Below are 18,451 nucleotides of genomic sequence, written 5' to 3' on the forward strand. Positions count from 1 at the left end.
CGAGGGTGATACCAGGGTGAATATGACTGTAGAGACGAGGGTGATACCAGGGTGAATATGACTGTAGAGACGAGGGTGATACCAGGGTGAATATGACTGTAGAGACGAGGGTGATACCAGGGTGAATATGACTGTAGAGCTGAGGGTGATACCAGGGTGAATATGACTGTAGAGACGAGGGTGATACCAGGGTGAATATGACTGTAGAGACGAGGGTCATACCAGGGTGAATATGACTGTAGAGACGAGGGTGATACCAGGGTGAATATGACAGTAGGGTGATACCAGGGTGAATATGACTGTAGAGACGAGGGTGATACCAGGGTGAATATGACTGTAGAGCTGAGGGTCATACCAGGGTGAATATGACTGTAGAGACGAGGGTGATACCAGGGTGAATATGACTGTAGAGACGAGGGTGATACCAGGGTGAATATGACTGTAGAGATGAGGGTGATGCAGGGTGAATATGACTGTAGAGACGAGGGTGATGCCAGGGTGAATATGACTGTAGAGATGAGGGTGATGCAGGGTGAATATGACTGTAGAGACGAGGGTGATGCCAGGGTGAATATGACTGTAGAGACGAGGGTGATACCAGGGTGAATATGACTGTAGAGACGAGGGTGATACCAGGGTGAATATGACTGTAAAGACGAGGGTGATACCAGGGTGAATATGACTGAATGTATCTTTGTTCCTCAGCCAGTAAGGGTAGAAGGGGACAGAGGGTGGTATCAAGTGATATGATGCATAAAATGTGACGTGGAAAGTCAATGTGTTTCTACAGCCGAAGGCTCAGATAACAAACGATTCCGTGCCAGTGACGACAACTGTTTGGCACTGCCAGCCCGCTGTTTGAAACGCCAAGTGACGCCAAGTAGTTTGCTGAAGAAAAACAAATAATTACTAGCTATTTCTCTATCTAAACTACCCGTAATAGTTTATTATAGCAACTATAGTGTGCATTTTTTTTATTTCAGTGCTTTGTACAGTATGTATACACTGAGTGTACAAAACATTTAAGGTCAGCCTTTTGCCCTCCAAACAGCTTCAATTCGTCGGGAAAGAGATCCACAGGGATACTGGCCAATGTTGATTCCAATGCTTTCCACAATTATGTCAAGTTGACTGGATGTCCTTTAGGTGGTGGACCATTCTTGATACCTATGGGAAACTGTTGAGCGTGAAAAAAATGCAGCAGCGTTGCAGTTCTTGACACAAATCAGTGCTAGACCAGAAACTTCAGTGGTCCGATGATAGACTAGATACTTCAGTGGTCCTGTGATAGACTAGATACTTCAGTGGTCCTGTGATAGACTAGATACTTCAGTCAGTGGTCCTGTGATAGACTAGATACTTCAATCAGTGGTCCTGTGATAGACTAGATACTTCAATCAGTGGTCCTGTGACAGACTAGATACTTCAGTGGTCCTGTGATAGATTAGATACTTCAGTGGTCCTGTGATAGACTAGATACTTCAGTGGTCCTGTGATAGACTAGATACTTCAGTGGTCCTGTGATAGACAAGATACTTCAGTGGTCCTGTGATAGACTAGATACTTCAGTCAGTGGTCCTGTGATAGACTAGATACTTCAGTGGTCCTGTGATAGACTAGATACTTCAGTGGTCCTGTGACAGACTAGATACTTCAGTGGTCCTGTGACAGACTAGATACTTCAGTGGTCCTGTGATAGACTAGATACTTCAGTGGTCCTGTGATAGACTAGATACATCAGTCAGTGGTCCTGTGATAGACTAGATACATCAGTCAGTGGTCCTGTGATAGACTAGATACATCAGTCAGTGGTCCTGTGATAGACTAGATACTTCAGTGGTCCTGTGATAGACTAGAAACTTCAGTGGTCCTGTGACAGACTAGATACTTCAGTGGTCCTGTGATAGACTAGATACTTCAGTGGTCCTGTGATAGACTAGATAGTGTAGATGAAGGACATTCCACACATGGAAGAGGAGACGAACAAGATGCTATGCTGATGATGATACATTTGTCCGTAGTCTAGTAATACAGTTAATTATGTTATGCTGCTTGATAAAGTTAAATATGCCTTCAGACCAGTCTTCCTGATTGAACTTTCGTAATCTACATTTGCCGATGGTGATGGCAACGTCTTTGATCGGGCAAACCTTACCAGAGAGGAAGAGCAGCCCCGTCTTGTTGAGTTTGAGTTGAATTAATGGTTTGACATCCAAGCTGAGATGTCTGCCAGGCACGCAGAGATGCGTGTCGCCACCTGGGTGTCAGAAGGGGGGAATGAGAAAAGTAGTTGAGTGTTATCTGCAAAGCAATGATAGGAGAGACCATGTGAAGATATGACTGAACCGAGTGACTTGGTGTCGAGAGAAAAGAGGAGAGGGCCTAGAACCGAGCACTGGGGGACACCAGTAGGGAGAGAACATGGTGCAGACACAGATCCTCTCCACGCCACCTGGTAAGAGCGGCATGTCAGGTAGGATGCAAACCAGGAGTGTGCAGAGCCTGAGACGCCCAGCCCTGAGAGGGTGGAGAGGAGGCAGAGCCTGAGACGCCCAGCCCTGAGAGGGTGGAGAGGAGGCAGAGCCTGAGACGCCCAGCCCTGAGAGGGTGGAGAGGAGGATCTGATGGTTCACTGTGTTGAAGGCAGTGGATAGATCTAGGAGGATGAGAACAGAGGAGAGAGAGTCAGCTTTGGCGGTGCGGAGAGTCTCCGTGACAACAGAGGAGAGCGGCCTCGGTTTAGTGACCAGTCTTGAAGCCTGACTGGTTAGGGTGAAGAAAATCCTTCTGAGAGAGATAACAAGATAGTTGGTCAGAAACAGCACGCTCAAGTGTTCTGTGCTGAAAATATATACTATTTGCCAGAGTCGACCTGTCACAACTGTCATGACGTTGCCCTTTTTGAGTACAGGGAGGACAGTTGACCCCCTCCCCCTTGCACCATCCCCCAACCTACCTCCCCCCACACAGGCCCTGTGTGAAGGGGTGGTAAAATTCTAGAGGAGAATCTCTTGCCACATGGCCCAGTTGAGACACAGAGGGGTTTCATAGAGAGACACAGGAAATTCTTCCAACTCACAGAATTGGGGAACCGAACGACATTTATGTTCTGGAGAAGGTATAAAAAATTTGTGAAGAATCCAGCTATGAACTGGTCCGCTTGGTACAATTTTGTGATACTCAGAAGAGACAATATAGCCATATTACCATAAAACGGTTTATATAATAGCCTCAGCTATGGGACTTGCATCCAAATGGTTGTATAAAATGTATTAATAAGGCTAAAGCTATTTGGAATACGTTGAGATGCCATGTACTGATGTTAATGTGATAGAATGTATTTCTGTTCAAAGCATCGGCACGCCCCCCATGGACACAGACAGGACCAGGCGTCATGTGACAAGCCTGTTCTATGTTCACGTATAAAACCCCACCCTGATTTACTTTCTTTAGAACAGCTTACCTCAGAAGAGAGAGCCAAGGTTTGACCACCCAATTCCTCTACTGAAAGTTACCTATACCACGTGGTTAAACTTTTAGACTATCGAGACCGACAGAATAAGAACAAGTCTTTGATATTATTATTAGTCTGCAGCTAGAAATTATATCATTGAACGCGAAGACCAACGAAACATCCATTCTATAACGACATTAATGAATGCCGCTTTGAAAGATCCATTCTAACCGAGAGAGAGAGAACTCTCCAACAGAACAACTCTCCAACAAGGATCCCGACGACACACTGAGCGTAAATATATATTGATTGCAATTGTTCACGAATGAGTGAGCGTTCATGTGCAAAGGGTGAGCATATCAATTGTTAATATTAATGAACTCTGTGTGCCTCCTCAGCTGCCCTTTATGACCCTTTGTTTAACCTCTCTAGGCTAGGCAGGACGAATTCGTCCCACCTACGTAACAGCCACTGCTATCCTGTGGCGCGATTTTCAAAACCTTAAAAATCCTATTACTTCAATTTCTCAAACATATGACTATTTTACAGCCATTTAAAGACAAGACTCTCGTTAATCTAACCACACTGTCCGATTTCAAAAAGGCTTTACAACGAAAGCAAAACATTAGATTATGTCAGCAGAGTACCAAGCCAGAAATAATCAGACACCCATTTTTCAAGCTAGCATATAATGTCACAAAAACCCAGAAGACAGCTAAATGCAGCACTCACCTTTGATGATCTTCATCAGATGACAACCCTAGGACATTATGTTATACAATACATGCATGTTTTGTTCAATCAAGTTCATATTTATATCAAAAAACAGCTTTTTACATTAGCATGTGACGTTCAGAACTAGCATACCCCCCGCAAACTTCCGGGGAATTCGCTAACATTTTACTAAATTACTCACGATAAACGTTCACAAAAAGCATAACAATTATTTTAAGAATTATAGATACAGACCTCCTCTATGCACTCGATATGTCCGATTTTAAAATAGCTTTTGGTGAAAGCACATTTTGCAATATTCTAAGTACATAGCCCAGGCATCACGGGCTCGCTATTTAGACACCCGGCAAGTTTAGCACTCACCATAATCATATTTACTATTATAAAAGTTTGATTACCTTTTGTTGTCTTCGTCAGAATACACACCCAGGACTGCTACTTCAATAACAAATGTTGGTTTGGTCCAAAATAATCCATCGTTATATCCGAATAGCGGCGTTTTGTTCGTGCGTTCCAGACACTATCCGAAATAGTAAACAAGTGTCATGCGCATGGCGCAATTCGTGACAATAAAATTCTAAGTATTCCATTACCGTACTTCGAAGCATGTCAACCGCTGTTTAAAATCAATTTTTACGACATTTTTCTCGTAGAAAAGCGATAATATTCCGACAGGGAATCTCCTTTTCGGCAAACAGAGGAAAAAAATCCCAAAGGCGGGGGCGGTCGGGGTCACGCGCATAAGCCAGTGTCCCTTGATCGGCCACTTGAGAAAGGCGATAATGTGTTTCAGCCTGGGGCTGGAATGACGACATTCTGTTTTTTCCCGGGCTCTGAGCGCCTATGGACGACGTGGGAAGTGTCACGTTAGAGCAGAGATCCTTAGTAAATGATAGAGATGGAAAAGAAGTTCAACAAATGGTCAGACAGGCCACTTCCTGTAAAGGAATCTCTCAGGTTTTGACCTGCCATTTGAGTTCTGTTATACTCACAGACACCATTCAAACAGTTTTAGAAAATGTAGGGTGTTTTCTATCCATATGTAATAAGTATATGCATATTCTAGTTACTGGGTAGGAGTGGTAACCAGATTAAATCGGGTATGTTTTTTATCCAGCCGTGTCAATGCTGCCCCCTAGCCCTAACAGGTTAACAGGCCGCCATGCCTGTTTAGCCCACTAGGGCACATTACTCTACCAATTCTTTGTGACGATAATTACTGTTTGTATGCTTTCTGTGAATTACTTAGTTTAGTAAATAAATGATTTTAAGACAATTGATGTATGGATGACTTTACTAAAGGCTGGATTCGTGCAGATACAACAATTACGACGTTTGGAATGAGACTGGACGCGAGGTAAAATACACCATTTAAACCAGAAGATAATCGGCCTATGCTATAATATAATATAATATAATATATAATGTTATAATATAGGAAAGTTATATTAGGAAAATTATAACTTTGTAATCTGAATATTTTCCTTGGTGCCCCGATCTCCTAGTGAATTACAATTAAACGATTAATCAGTTTAATCGCGTGATAATAATTACAGGGAGTTATTTTGATAAACATGTCTTCAGTTTAATGGTGCCCCAAAGACACGACACAACTCTCCTTCCCTGAAAATAGATAACAGTAAAACTCCAGCCAACATGTTTAAAACGCTCAAAGGTGACGGCAAAAAAAGGGATACCGGTCTGTAGCTTTTGACGTCAGAGGGGTCGAGTGTTGGTTTCTTGAGGAGGGGAGCGACTCTGGCCATCTTGAACTCAGAGGGGGGACAGCCAGTGGTCAGGGATGAGTTGATAAGGAATGGGAGAAGGTCTGGAGAAGGGAGAAGGGGATGGGGTTGAGGGGGCAGGTTATTGGGCCGCCGCACGTCGCAGGATTTCATCCGGAGATAGAGGGGAGAAAGAGGTCAAGGTATAGAGTAGTTCTCTGTGAGTGGGACCTGTGGATTCAATAGGCTGAGTGAATGAGGAGCGGATGTTGTATGGAGTGAGAGGGGAGAAAGAGGTCAAGGTGTAGAGTAGTACTCTGTGAGTGGGACCAGTGGACTCAATAGGCTGAGTGAACGAGGAGCGGATGTTGTACGGAGTGAGAGGGGAGAAAGAGGTCAAGGTGTAGAGTAGTACTCTGTGAGTGGGACCTGTGGACTCAATAGGCTGAGTGAATGAGGAGCGGATGTTGTATGGAGTGAGAGGGGAGAAAGAGGTCAAGGTGTAGAGTAGTACTCTGTGAGTGGGACCAGTGGACTCAATAGGCTGAGTGAATGAGGAGCGGATGGAGTGAGAAGGGAGAAAGAGGTCAAGGTGTAGAGCAGTACTCTGTGAGTGGGACCTGTGGACTCAATAGGCTGAGTGAAGATATTCCTAGGGTTAGAGGCAGAAGCTTGATATTTATTAGAGTAATAAAAAGTCACTTTACAGAGGAACAGAAGGTAGGGAGGAGGTAGTGAAAGGATGATAGGTTCTCCGGAAGTTTAGTTTTGCTCAACTGCCCACAGCTCTATTCTAAGAGCTTGCAGTTAGTCACTCAGTCACTGAACAGGATGGGAGGGCCGGGCCGGCCGGGAGGAAAGGCAACAGTGAGATTCATAGGATGCGGAGGAAAGTAGGGTCGAAGAGGCAGAATCAGGAGCCAGTAGGGACAGTAGGGAGATGGATTTAACAGAAGGGAAAGATGATAGGATAGAAGAGGAGAGAGTATGGGAGAGAGACAGAGTGAAGATTGCGACAGTGCATGACCATCTGGGTAGGGGCTGAGTGGTTAGGGTTGGAGGAAAGGAGACAGGAAAGGGAACAAAATAGTGATCAGAGACCTGGAGAGGGGCTACAGTGAGATTAGTAGGAGAACAGAGACCTGGAGGGGGGTTACAGTGAGATTAGTAGGAGAACAGAGACCTGGAGGGAGAACAGAGACCTGGAGGGGGGTTACAGTGAGATTAGTGGGAGAACAGAGACCTGGAGGGGGGTCACAGTGAGATTAGTAGGAGAAGAGAGACCTGGAGGGGGGTTGCAGTGAGATTAGTAGGAGAACAGAGACCTGGAGGGGGGTCACAGTGAGATTAGTAGGAGAACAGAGACCTGGAGGGGTGTTACAGTGAGATTAGTAGGAGAACAGAGACCTGGAGGGGGGTTACAGTGAGATTAGTAGGAGAACAGAGACCTGGATGGGGTTACAGTGAGATTAGTAGGAGAACAGAGACCTGGAGGGGGTTACAGTGAGATTAGTAGGAGAACAGAGACCTGGAGGGGGGTTGCAGTGAGATTAGTAGATGAACAGAGACCTGGAGGGGGGTTACAGTGGGATTAGTAGGAGAACAGAGACCTGGAGGGGGTTTACAGTAGATAAACAGCCTGTAGTAAAGATGAGGTCAAGCGTATTGCCTGCCTTGTGAGTTGGAGGAGAGGATGCGGTCAAAAGAGGCAAGGAGGGGAAAGAGGGTTGGAAAAAATTTTTGCAAAGTCAGTCGGTAGGTTGAAGTTGCCAAGTACGAAGAGCGGTGAGCCATCGTCGGGAAATGACCTCATTGAGGAACTCTCCAAGGGCACCTGTTGAGGGATAGATTACAATGTTAAGCTTGAGTGGACAAGTGACAGTGACAGAATGGAATTTAAATGAGGAGATGGAGAAAAGAGAAAATCTCCAGTTAGGAGAAATGAGTAGCCCTGTTCCCCCACCGTGACGACCAGATGCTCTCGGACTAGGAGAGAAAACGTAGTCAGATGAAGAAAGAGCAGCTGGAGTAGCAGTGTTCTCTGGGGTTGATCCATATCTCCGCCAGGGCCAAAAAGTCAAGGGTCTGAAGGGCAGCCTAGGCTGAGTGGAACTCAGCGTTCTTGACCGCAGATCGGCAGTTCCAAACGATGTCAGAGATCCGGAAATTCCACATGGGTTGTGCGTACAGGGTACACTAAAGTAGAACTGTTGTAGCCAAGGGGTAGGAAAGCATCTGTAAAAGTTACAGGGAGAGGAGCGAACAGGGGTATAAAACACACACAGGCTAAGTGTGTTTTGGAGGCTGTGCTCCACAGCACCGTTGATGTAGGTCCCCTAGCTAGTACATCAGTGTTCCTCTGCAGGGATCTACAGAGAGAGAGAGAGAGAGAGAGAGAGAGCTCAGAGCATCCGTGCAGAGAACTGCTTCTCCATGGGACAATTATAGTGTCCATGTAGATGTATAAAATTCCTAGTTTGCATCTCAAATGGCACTCTAGTCTCTATATAGGAACCTACTGGCCCTGGTCAAAAGTAGTGCACTATATATAGGGAATAGGGTGCCATAGGGCTCTGGTCTAAAGTAGTGCACTATAAAGAGAATAGGGTGCGATAGGACTATGATCTAAAGTACTGCACTATAAAGGGAATAGGGTGCCATAGGGCTCTGGTCAAAAGTAGTGCACTATAATAAGGGAATAAGGTGCCATAGGGCTATGATCTAAAGTAGTGCACTATAAAGGGAATAGGGTGCCACAGGGCTCTGATCTAAAGTAGTGCACTATAAAGGGAATAGAGTGCCACAGGGCTCTGATCTAAAGTAGTGCACTATAAAAAGGGAATAGGGTTCCATAGGGCTCTGGTCTAAAGTGGTACACTATATAGGGAATACAGTAGTAAGGAAGAGAGAGAATGCATTAATGATTATACACTTGGCTCACTGTGGACATAGAGCCAAATCACACCACCACAGTGGATATAAAAATACTCAATGGACAGATTAATCTAATTTGTAAAGTTACAGACAGAGTTCATAGACATCTTGAAAGAGAGAAACCATTTGTACCAAGCATCTCAAGAATCTAGTTCCACCTGTCCAGGTAGTTGTGGGGCTTGAGTAGGAGTGCTGATATAGAATCTAGTCCCACCTGTCCGGGTAGTAGTGGGGCTTGAGTGGGAGTGCTGATCTAGAATCTAGTCCCCCTCTCTGTCCAGGTAGTAGTGGGGCTTGAGTGGGAGTGCTCATCTATAATCTAGTCCCACCTGTCCGGGTAGTAGTGGGGCTTGAGTGGGAGTGCTGATCTAGAATCTAGTCCCCCTCTCTGTCCAGGTAGTAGTGGGGCTTGAGTGGGAGTGCTCATCTATAATCTAGTCCCACCTGTCCAGGTAGTAGTGGGGCTTGAGTGGGAGTGCTGATCTAGAATCTAGTCCCCCCTGTCCAGGTAGTAGTGGGGCTTGAGTGGGAGTGCTCATCTAGAATCTAGTCCCCACCTGTCCAGGTAGTAGTGGGGCTTGAGTGGAAGTGCTGATCTAGAATCTAGTCCCCCTCTCTGTCCAGGTAGTAGTGGGGCTTGAGTGGAAGTGCTGATCTAGAATCTAGTCCCCACCTGTCCCAGGTAGTAGTGGGGCTTGAGTGGGAGTGCTGATCTAGAATCTAGTCCCCGTCTCTGTCCAGGTAGTAGTGGGGCTTGAGTGGGAGTGCTCATCTAGAATCTAGTCCCACCTGTCCAGGTAGTAGTGGGGCTTGAGTGGAAGTGCTGATCTAGAATCTAGTCCCACCTGTCCAGGTAGTAGTGGGGCTTGAGTGGAAGTGCTGATCTAGAATCTAGTCCCACCTGTCCAGGTAGTAGTGGGGCTTGAGTGGGAGTGCTCATCTAGAATCTAGTCCCACCTGTCCAGGTAGTAGTGGGGCTTGAGTGGGAGTGCTGATCTAGAATCTAGTCCCCCCTGTCCAGGTAGTAGTGGGGCTTGAGTGGGAGTGCTCATCTAGAATCTAGTCCCCACCTGTCCAGGTAGTAGTGGTGCTTGAGTGGAAGTGCTGATCTAGAATCTAGTCCCCCTCTCTGTCCAGGTAGTAGTGGGGCTTGAGTGGAAGTGCTGATCTAGAATCTAGTCCCCCTCTCTGTCCAGGTAGTAGTGGGGCTTGAGTGGGAGTGCTCATCTATAATCTAGTCCCACCTGTCCGGGTAGTAGTGGGGCTTGAGTGGGAGTGCTGATCTAGAATCTAGTCCCCCTCTCTGTCCAGGTAGTAGTGGGGCTTGAGTGGGAGTGCTCATCTATAATCTAGTCCCACCTGTCCAGGTAGTAGTGGGGCTTGAGTGGGAGTGCTGATCTAGAATCTAGTCCCCCTCTCTGTCCAGGTAGTAGTGGGGCTTGAGTGGGAGTGCTCATCTAGAATCTAGTCCCCACCTGTCCAGGTAGTAGTGGGGCTTGAGTGGAAGTGCTGATCTAGAATCTAGTCCCCCTCTCTGTCCAGCTAGTAGTGGGGCTTGAGTGGAAGTGCTGATCTAGAATCTAGTCCCCACCTGTCCCAGGTAGTAGTGGGGCTTGAGTGGGAGTGCTGATCTAGAATCTAGTCCCCGTCTCTGTCCAGGTAGTAGTGGAGCTTGAGTGGGAGTGCTCATCTAGAATCTAGTCCCACCTGTCCAGGTAGTAGTGGGGCTTGAGTGGAAGTGCTGATCTAGAATCTAGTCCCACCTGTCCAGGTAGTAGTGGGGCTTGAGTGGGAGTGCTCATCTAGAATCTAGTTCCACCTGTCCAGGTAGTTGTGGGGCTTGAGTAGGAGTGCTGATATAGAATCTAGTCCCACCTGTCCGGGTAGTAGTGGGGCTTGAGTGGGAGTGCTGATCTAGAATCTAGTCCCCCTCTCTGTCCAGGTAGTAGTGGGGCTTGAGTGGGAGTGCTCATCTATAATCTAGTCCCACCTGTCCGGGTAGTAGTGGGGCTTGAGTGGGAGTGCTGATCTAGAATCTAGTCCCCCTCTCTGTCCAGGTAGTAGTGGGGCTTGAGTGGGAGTGCTCATCTAGAATCTAGTCCCACCTGTCCAGGTAGTAGTGGGGCTTGAGTGGGAGTGCTCATCTAGAATCTAGTCCCCTCTGTCCAGGAAGTAGTAGGGCTTGAGTGGGAGTGCTCATCTAGAATCTAGTCCCCCTCTCTGTCCAGGTAGTAGTGGGACTTGAGTGGGAGTGCTCATCTAGAATCTAGTCCCACCTGTCCAGGTAGTAGTGGGGCTTGAGTGAGTGCTGATCTAGAATCTAGTCCCACCTGTCCAGGTAGTAGTGGGGTTGAGTGGGAGTGCTGATTTAGAATCTAGTCCCACCTGTCCAGGTAATCTTAGTAGTGAGGCTTCCTTTGGATCGCTAATCCTCCTACACCATTTAAACTAGAAACGTCATTCAAACATTAAAAACATGCAGATCGGTCTGGATTGAGTTGCTAGTCTGCAACTTTTTTATATATGTTATACCTGTCACGTCCTGACCAGTGAAAAGTGTCATTTTGCCATAGTAGTATGGTCAGGGCGTGGCAGGGGGGTTGTGTTGGGTGTTTCGGGGTTTTTTTTGGTTCAAGGGGAATTTGTTTTCTATTTCTATGTTTCGTTTTCCATGTTTGGGCCGAGTATGGTTTCCAATCAGAGGCAGGTGTATTTGGTTGTCTCTGATTGGAAGCCATACTTAGGCAGCCTGTTTTCCTTTGGGTTTTGTGGGTTGGTTGCTTTCTGTTTAGTTTGTTAGTATACCTGACAGAACTGTTTGGCTGTTGTTTATTTTTATATATTTTTTTTTGTGTGAAGTGCTTTCATTAAAAGTAAATGATGAGCACTGAACACTCTGCGCCTTGGTCTCTTCAATGCGACGCTTGTGACAATACTTTTTGGTCCTTTGTTTTGGTCCTTGTTTTTCTCCTCCATCCACTTTCATTTCCTCGTCATTCTAAAGGCCCCATTGTGATGTCATCACTTTCAACATTCCATTCACTGGTAATTCAACTAATGCAACTTTGACCAAAAAGTTGGGAGCTCATGAAATCTTCCTCAACTTCTCTGTTAGTCCAATCGGAAATCCCAAAAAATAAATTAAAAAAACATCTGCTGCCAATCAAAAATGACAGCTGTTTGTCAAAATTTTAGAGTGACAAAAAGTAGCTAGCTAACGTCTCTCACGTTTTTTTTCAATGAGCAGCCGTAATGGAGCTGTCGCTATGGATACTCACACACACACACACACACACACACACACACACACACACACACACACACACACAGAGGAGCACATGGGGCACCACAGGCCATAATTATGATGAGGGTGATTTAATTTAGAACAATAGCGTAATGAAGTTGAAGAATTGTGAACACCAAGTAAACAGCTACAAGGAGGCAGCTAAAGGCAAAAGCATGTCGTCTTTCTCCTCAGGATTGTGCTCTGTTCTCTAAATAACTCATCTGGCTAGTTTGCCTGAGTGTAAAGTGAAGGACGGGCTGTACGTTGATCTCGCTGCTCTGATTGGATAGAGCGAAGCTCTCTCGATTCACTTGCTTCATATTTCACTCGATCACTTCTCGTCGCACGTCTGATCATTTAGATTAGTTCTGCCTCCTGTTAGCCCGCTACCATGATAAATCAATAGGCGTGGACGTTTGCTAGCAAGCTGTCAATGTGCATAATATCTAACAAGTGAAGCGAGAGTAGGGAAAGAAGAAGAAACGCTGAGTGGCAGCACACTTGTCCACCCCAGCTGTAAGGTTTTGAGGACAGGACACAGATCCAGTCACACGCAGACACACCTCTGCATGCTGCTCCTAATCTGCAGCATGGTTGGTATTTTTTTACCTAGTCAGGCATAATAAAAACACTTTTATGTTTTCAACTGTCAATTTACAGATACAGTATGATTACGAGTATAGCCAGGTCATTCCCCTAGTAACAACCCAGTAGATTAATCTGATACGTAGGCTAAAGGGGAAGACAATTTTTTTTTTTTTTTTTTTAATGAAAACATATTTCAGTTTTCACACGTAACAACTATAGTTTAGATGTTTTAATTTGAATGAGAGTTCTGAAGCCTTTTCAGTTCAATCAATCAGAATCAGTGATACATAGTTTTTTATCCAACTCTCTGAAAACGGCACAGAAATACCCCTGTGTGTCTCTACTCTTTATGTAGCCATTAGCGATGATGCTAATGATCACCATCTTCTGGTAGAGAAGTAAAAGCTTTCCCATAAACCTTCCTAATTATTAAATGTTAACTATAAAGTAGCGTATGCCTACCTGGCAGAATAATATTGTGATTATTTGCATCAATCCAGTGGCCATTTGTTTTAGCAAACTCTGCAAATCACATGATCGCTACAGAAACGTTGCTAGCCAAACAGCGATCTCTTGCTGGTGCTGCACTGGAATTAAAGCATAACTACACCCTCAAAATTGAAATGTCTTCTATTTTTCCCAGACTTCAAAGGTGATCTTCTGATGTGGTTTAAACGTTGTTGAAAAAAACATGGTCAAATTTTCGAACTTGTAAAACAAAATGGAGAAAATTAAATTTGGGAAAAAACGGAATCAGGCAACATATTTGCTATGCCCAGTTAATTTGTGTCCCCCCCCTCCTCCTTGGCCAGAGGTGCTCTGAGGGAAAGGGTTCTTCCCACTGATTCCCCCTACACCCCCAGAGAGGTCTTCATTAACGTCATTAAAATACGTTGTAAAAAAAAAAATTCTCTGTCTCCGTATTACTAACATTTATTCTGTCATAAAGCCCAGCGACGGGAGGATTGATCCAATCTCTGTCTGTCTGTCTCTCTTTCTCTCTTTCTCTTTCTCTTTCTCTTTCTTTCTCATATGAGGGAAATCTTTCATTTGTATGCAGTCATTCCAGATGACAGGAAGCCTGCACAGGTTGATGTTTATTGGCATGAGTTCCCGAGTGGTGCAGCAGTCTAAGGCAATGCATCTCAGTGCTAGAGGCGTCACTACAGACCCTGGTTTGATTCCAGGCTGTATCACAACCGGCCGTGATTGGACGGTGCACAATTGGCCCCAGCGTCGTCCGGGTTAGGGTTTGGCCGGGGTAGACCGTCATTGTAAATAAGAATTTGTCTTCTTAACTGACTTGCCTAGTTAAAAAATAAAATAAATGAGCCTTGCCCAGGAGGCAGAACTGAGTGATTTCTGCTAGATGGAGCAGCTGCAAAGTCAAAATGAGGTTTAAAATGGATGACTTTGTGGCTGTGCCAGCTAGCGACCACTCTGCAGTGCTACCTCCCAGTACATGATTCATCCCACTAATGCCAACCTGCTAAACCTGCTGTAGAGTGATTTCACACCTACTCCAGCAGAGTAGTAAACCTTCTACTGTAGGGATTCATGTCCCCCATCGTACTAGAATATAAAAATGGCTATTTAATAGTAAGGATTTAATAGTCTTGCAAAGTTTCGTTATTTGATAAGATCCGATTAATTTGAGACGATGGAATAATGGTCTCTGGAGGAATAGGAAGTGGCTTAATGACTTCAAGTTACGCTGGCTTGTCTCAACTTGATTCTCTAAATGTTTTTAAAGCGTTTTATTGAAATGTCGATTTCTTCTGTAAGTCCTGACGTTAACAGGGTTTTATGTCTCGGTGTTTGCTGTTGGTCTCGGTGACATTGGGAATATCCTATGATGAGGACAATTTCTCTCATATAATTGTTTCAGATTATAGTACTGTTTTATTCAGTCCTTTTTCCCACTGGAGGCTCTGAAAGCTGAAAGGTTCAGCGCGCGTGCGCGTGTGTGTGTGTGTGTGTGTGTGTGTGTGTGTGTGTGTGTGTGTCGCAAGCTGATGTGATAGACTAGATACAGTTGAAGTCGAAAGTTTACATACACTTAGGTTGTTAACAAACTATAGTTTTGGCAAGTCGGTTAGGACATCTACTTGGTGCATGACACAAGTCATTTTTCCAACAATTGTTTACAGACAGATTATTTCACTTATAATTCACTGTATCACAATTCCAGTGGGTCAGAAGTTTACATACACTAAGCTGACTGTGCCTTTAAACAGCTTGGAAAATTCCAGAAAATGATGTCATGGCTTTAGAAGCTTCTGGTAGGCTAATTGACATCATTTGAGTCAATTGGAGGTGTACCTGTGGATGTATTTCAAGGCCTACCTTCAAACTCAGTGCCTCTTTGCTTGACATCACAGTAAAATCAAAAGAAATCAGCCAAGACCTCAGAAGAAAAATTGTAGACCTCCACAAGTCTGGTTCTTCCTTGGCAGCAATTTCCAAAAGCCTGAAGATACCACGTTCATCTGTACAAACAATAGTACGTAAGTATAAACACCAAGGGACCACACAGCCGTCATACCGCTCAGGAAGGAGACGCGTCTGTCTCCTAGAGATTAACATAATTTGGTGCGAAAATTGCAAATCAATCCCAGAACAACAGCAAAGGACCTTGTGAAGATGTTGGAGGAAACAGGTAGAGGTCGACCGATTATGATTTTTCAACGCCGGTGCCGATTATTGGAGGGCCAAAAAAGCCGATACCGATTAATCGGACGATTTTGTTTATTTATTTCTAATAATGACAATTACAACAATACTGAATGAACACTTATTTTAACTAATAATACATCATTAAAATCAATTTAGCCTCAAATAAATAATGAAACATGTTCAATTTGGTTTAAATAATGCAAAAACAAAGGGTTGGAGAAGAAAGTAAAAGTGCAATATGTGCCATGTAAAAAAGCTAACGTTTAAGTTCCTTACTCAGAACATGAGAACATATGAAAGCTGGTGGTTCCTTTTACATGAGTCTTCAATATTCCCAGGTAAGATGTTTTAGGTTGTAGATATTATAGGAATTATAGGACTATTTCTCTCTATACGATTTGTATTTCATATACCTTTGACTATTGGATGTTCTTATAGGCACTTTAGTATTGCCAGTGTAACAGTATAGCTTCCGTCCCTCTCCTCGCTCCTACCTGGGCTTGAACCAGGAACACATCGACAACAGCCACCCTCGAAGCAGCGTTACCCATGTAGAGGAAGGGAAAAAACTACTCCAACTCTCAGAGCGAGTGACATTTGAAACGCTATTGGCGCGCACCCCATTTCACATCGGTTACACCAGCCTGATCTTGGGAGTTGATAGGCTTGAAGTCATAAACAGCGCAATGCTTGAAGCATTGCGAAGAGCTGCTGGCAAAATGCATGAAAGTGCTATTTTGAATGAATGCTTACGAGCCTGCTGCTGCCTACCATTGCTCAGTCAGACTGCTCTATCAAATCATAGACTTAATTATAATATAATAACACACAGAAATACGAGCCTTAGGTCATTAATATGGTCGAATCCGGAAACTATAATCTCGAAAACAAAACGTTATTCCTGTTACATTGCACAACCTTCAGTGTTATGTCATAATTATGTAAAATTCTGGCAAATTAGTTCGCAACGAGCCAGGCGACCCAAACTGTTGCATATACACTGACTCTGCGTGCAATGAATGCAAAATGACACAATTTCACCTGGTTAATATTGCCTGCTAACCTGGATTTCTTTTAGCTAAATATGCAGGTTTAAAAATATATACTTGTGTATTGATTTTAAGAAAGGCATTGATGTTTATGGTTGGAGCAACGTGTACCTAAGCCATTATATGCAACGCAGGACAGGCTAGATAAACTAGTAATATCATCAACCATGTGTAGTTAACTAGTGATTATGATTGATTGTTTTTTATAAGATAAGTTTTATGCTAGCTAGCAACTTACCTTAGCTTCTTACTGCATTCGCGTAACCTCGTGGAGTGCAATGTAAAGCAGGTGGTTAGAGCGTTGGGCTAGTTAACCGTAAGGTTGCAAGATTGAATCCCTGAGCTGACAAGGTAAAAATCTGTCGTTCTGCCCCTGAACAAGGCAGTTAACCCACCGTTCCTAGTCTGTCATTGAAAATAAGAATGTGTTCTTAACTGACTTGCCTAGTTAAATAAAGGTCTAAAAAATATATAAAAACAAAAATAAAAATAAAATCGGCGTCCAAAAATACCAATTTCCGATTGTTAAGAAAACGTGAAATCGGCCCTAATTAATCGGCCATTCCGATGAATCGGCCGACCTCTAGAAACAGGTACAAAAGTATCTATCTCCACAGAAAAACGAGTCCTATATCGATATAACCTGAAAGGCCGCTCAGCAAGGAAGAAGCCACTGCTCCAAAACTGCCATAAAAAAGCCAGACTACGGTTTGCAACTGCACATGTGGACAAAGATCGTACTTTTTTGAGAAATTACCTCTGGTCTGATGAAGCAAAAATAGAACTGTTTGGCCATAATGACCATCGTTACGTTTGGAGGAAAAAGGGGGATGCTTGCAAGCTGAAGAACACCATCCCAACCGTGAAGCACGGGGGTGGCAGCATCATGTTGTGGGGGTGCTTTGCTGCAGGAGGGACTGGTGCACTTCACAAAATAGATGACATCATGAGGACGGAAAATGATGTGGATATATTGAAGCAACAGCTCAAGACATCAGTCAGGAAGTTAAAGCTTGGTTGCAAATGGATCTTCCAAATGGACAATGACCCCAAGCAAAATTCCAAAATTGTGGCAAATGGCTTAAGGACAACAAAGTCAAGGTATTGGAGGGGCCATCACAAAGCCCTGACCTCAATCCTATAGAAAATTTGTGGGCAGAACTGAAAAAGCGTGTGTGAGCAAGGAGGCCTACAAACCTGACTCAGTTACACCAGCTCTGTCAGGAGGAATGGGCCAAAATTCACCCAACTTATTGTGGGAAGCTTGTGGAAGGCTACCCGAAATGTTTAACCCAAGTTAAACCATTTAAAGGCAATGCTACCAAATACTAATTGAGTGTATGTATACTTCTGAACCACTGGGAATGCGATGAAAGAAATAAAAGCTAAAATAAATCATTCTCTCTATTATTCGGACATTTCACATTCTTAAAATAAAGTGGTGATCCTAACTGACCTAAAACAGTGAATTTTTACTAGGATTAAATGTCAGGAATTGTGAAAAACTGAGTTGAAATGTATTTGACTGAGGTGTATGTAAACTTCCGACTTCAACTGTAGCTCAGTTGGTAGAGCATGGTGTTTGCAACGCCAGGGTTGTAGGTTTGATTCCCACGGGGGGCCAAGTATGAAAAAAAAACAAAAATGTATGAAATGAAAAAAATGAAATGTACTACTACTGTAAGTCGCTCTGGATAAGAGCGTCTGCTAAATGACTAAAATGTAAATGTACCATATATCCCTATCATCATATAATATGATATGATATGATATAACATGATATGATATAACATGATATGACATAATATGATATGATATAACATAATATGATATGATATAATATGATATGATATAACATGATATGATATAATATCATATGATATGATATAACATGATATGATATATAATGATATAATATGATATCATATGATATATGATATGATATTACATAATATGATAAGATATAATATATTATATGATATAATATAACATGATATGATATAAC

The 18,451-nt window shown here is 43.8% G+C and overlaps 1 protein-coding gene across 1 annotated transcript in view; it reads left to right on the top strand.

Annotated features, from left to right (window-relative positions):
• Window positions 1-435: 435 nt before the first annotated feature.
• LOC106613408 (gamma-aminobutyric acid receptor subunit gamma-3-like) overlaps window positions 436-18,451 on the top strand; it is a 220,028-nt gene continuing 202,012 nt past the window's right edge. Inside the window, exon 1 of the mRNA XM_045688601.1 lies at window positions 436-567. Coding sequence (XP_045544557.1) covers window positions 436-567 — 132 coding nt within the window. The remainder of the gene's footprint in view (window positions 568-18,451) is intronic.

The sequence above is a fragment of the Salmo salar genome, chromosome ssa10 (genome assembly GCF_905237065.1).
Source record: "Salmo salar chromosome ssa10, Ssal_v3.1, whole genome shotgun sequence".
Classification (NCBI taxonomy): domain Eukaryota; kingdom Metazoa; phylum Chordata; class Actinopteri; order Salmoniformes; family Salmonidae; genus Salmo; species Salmo salar.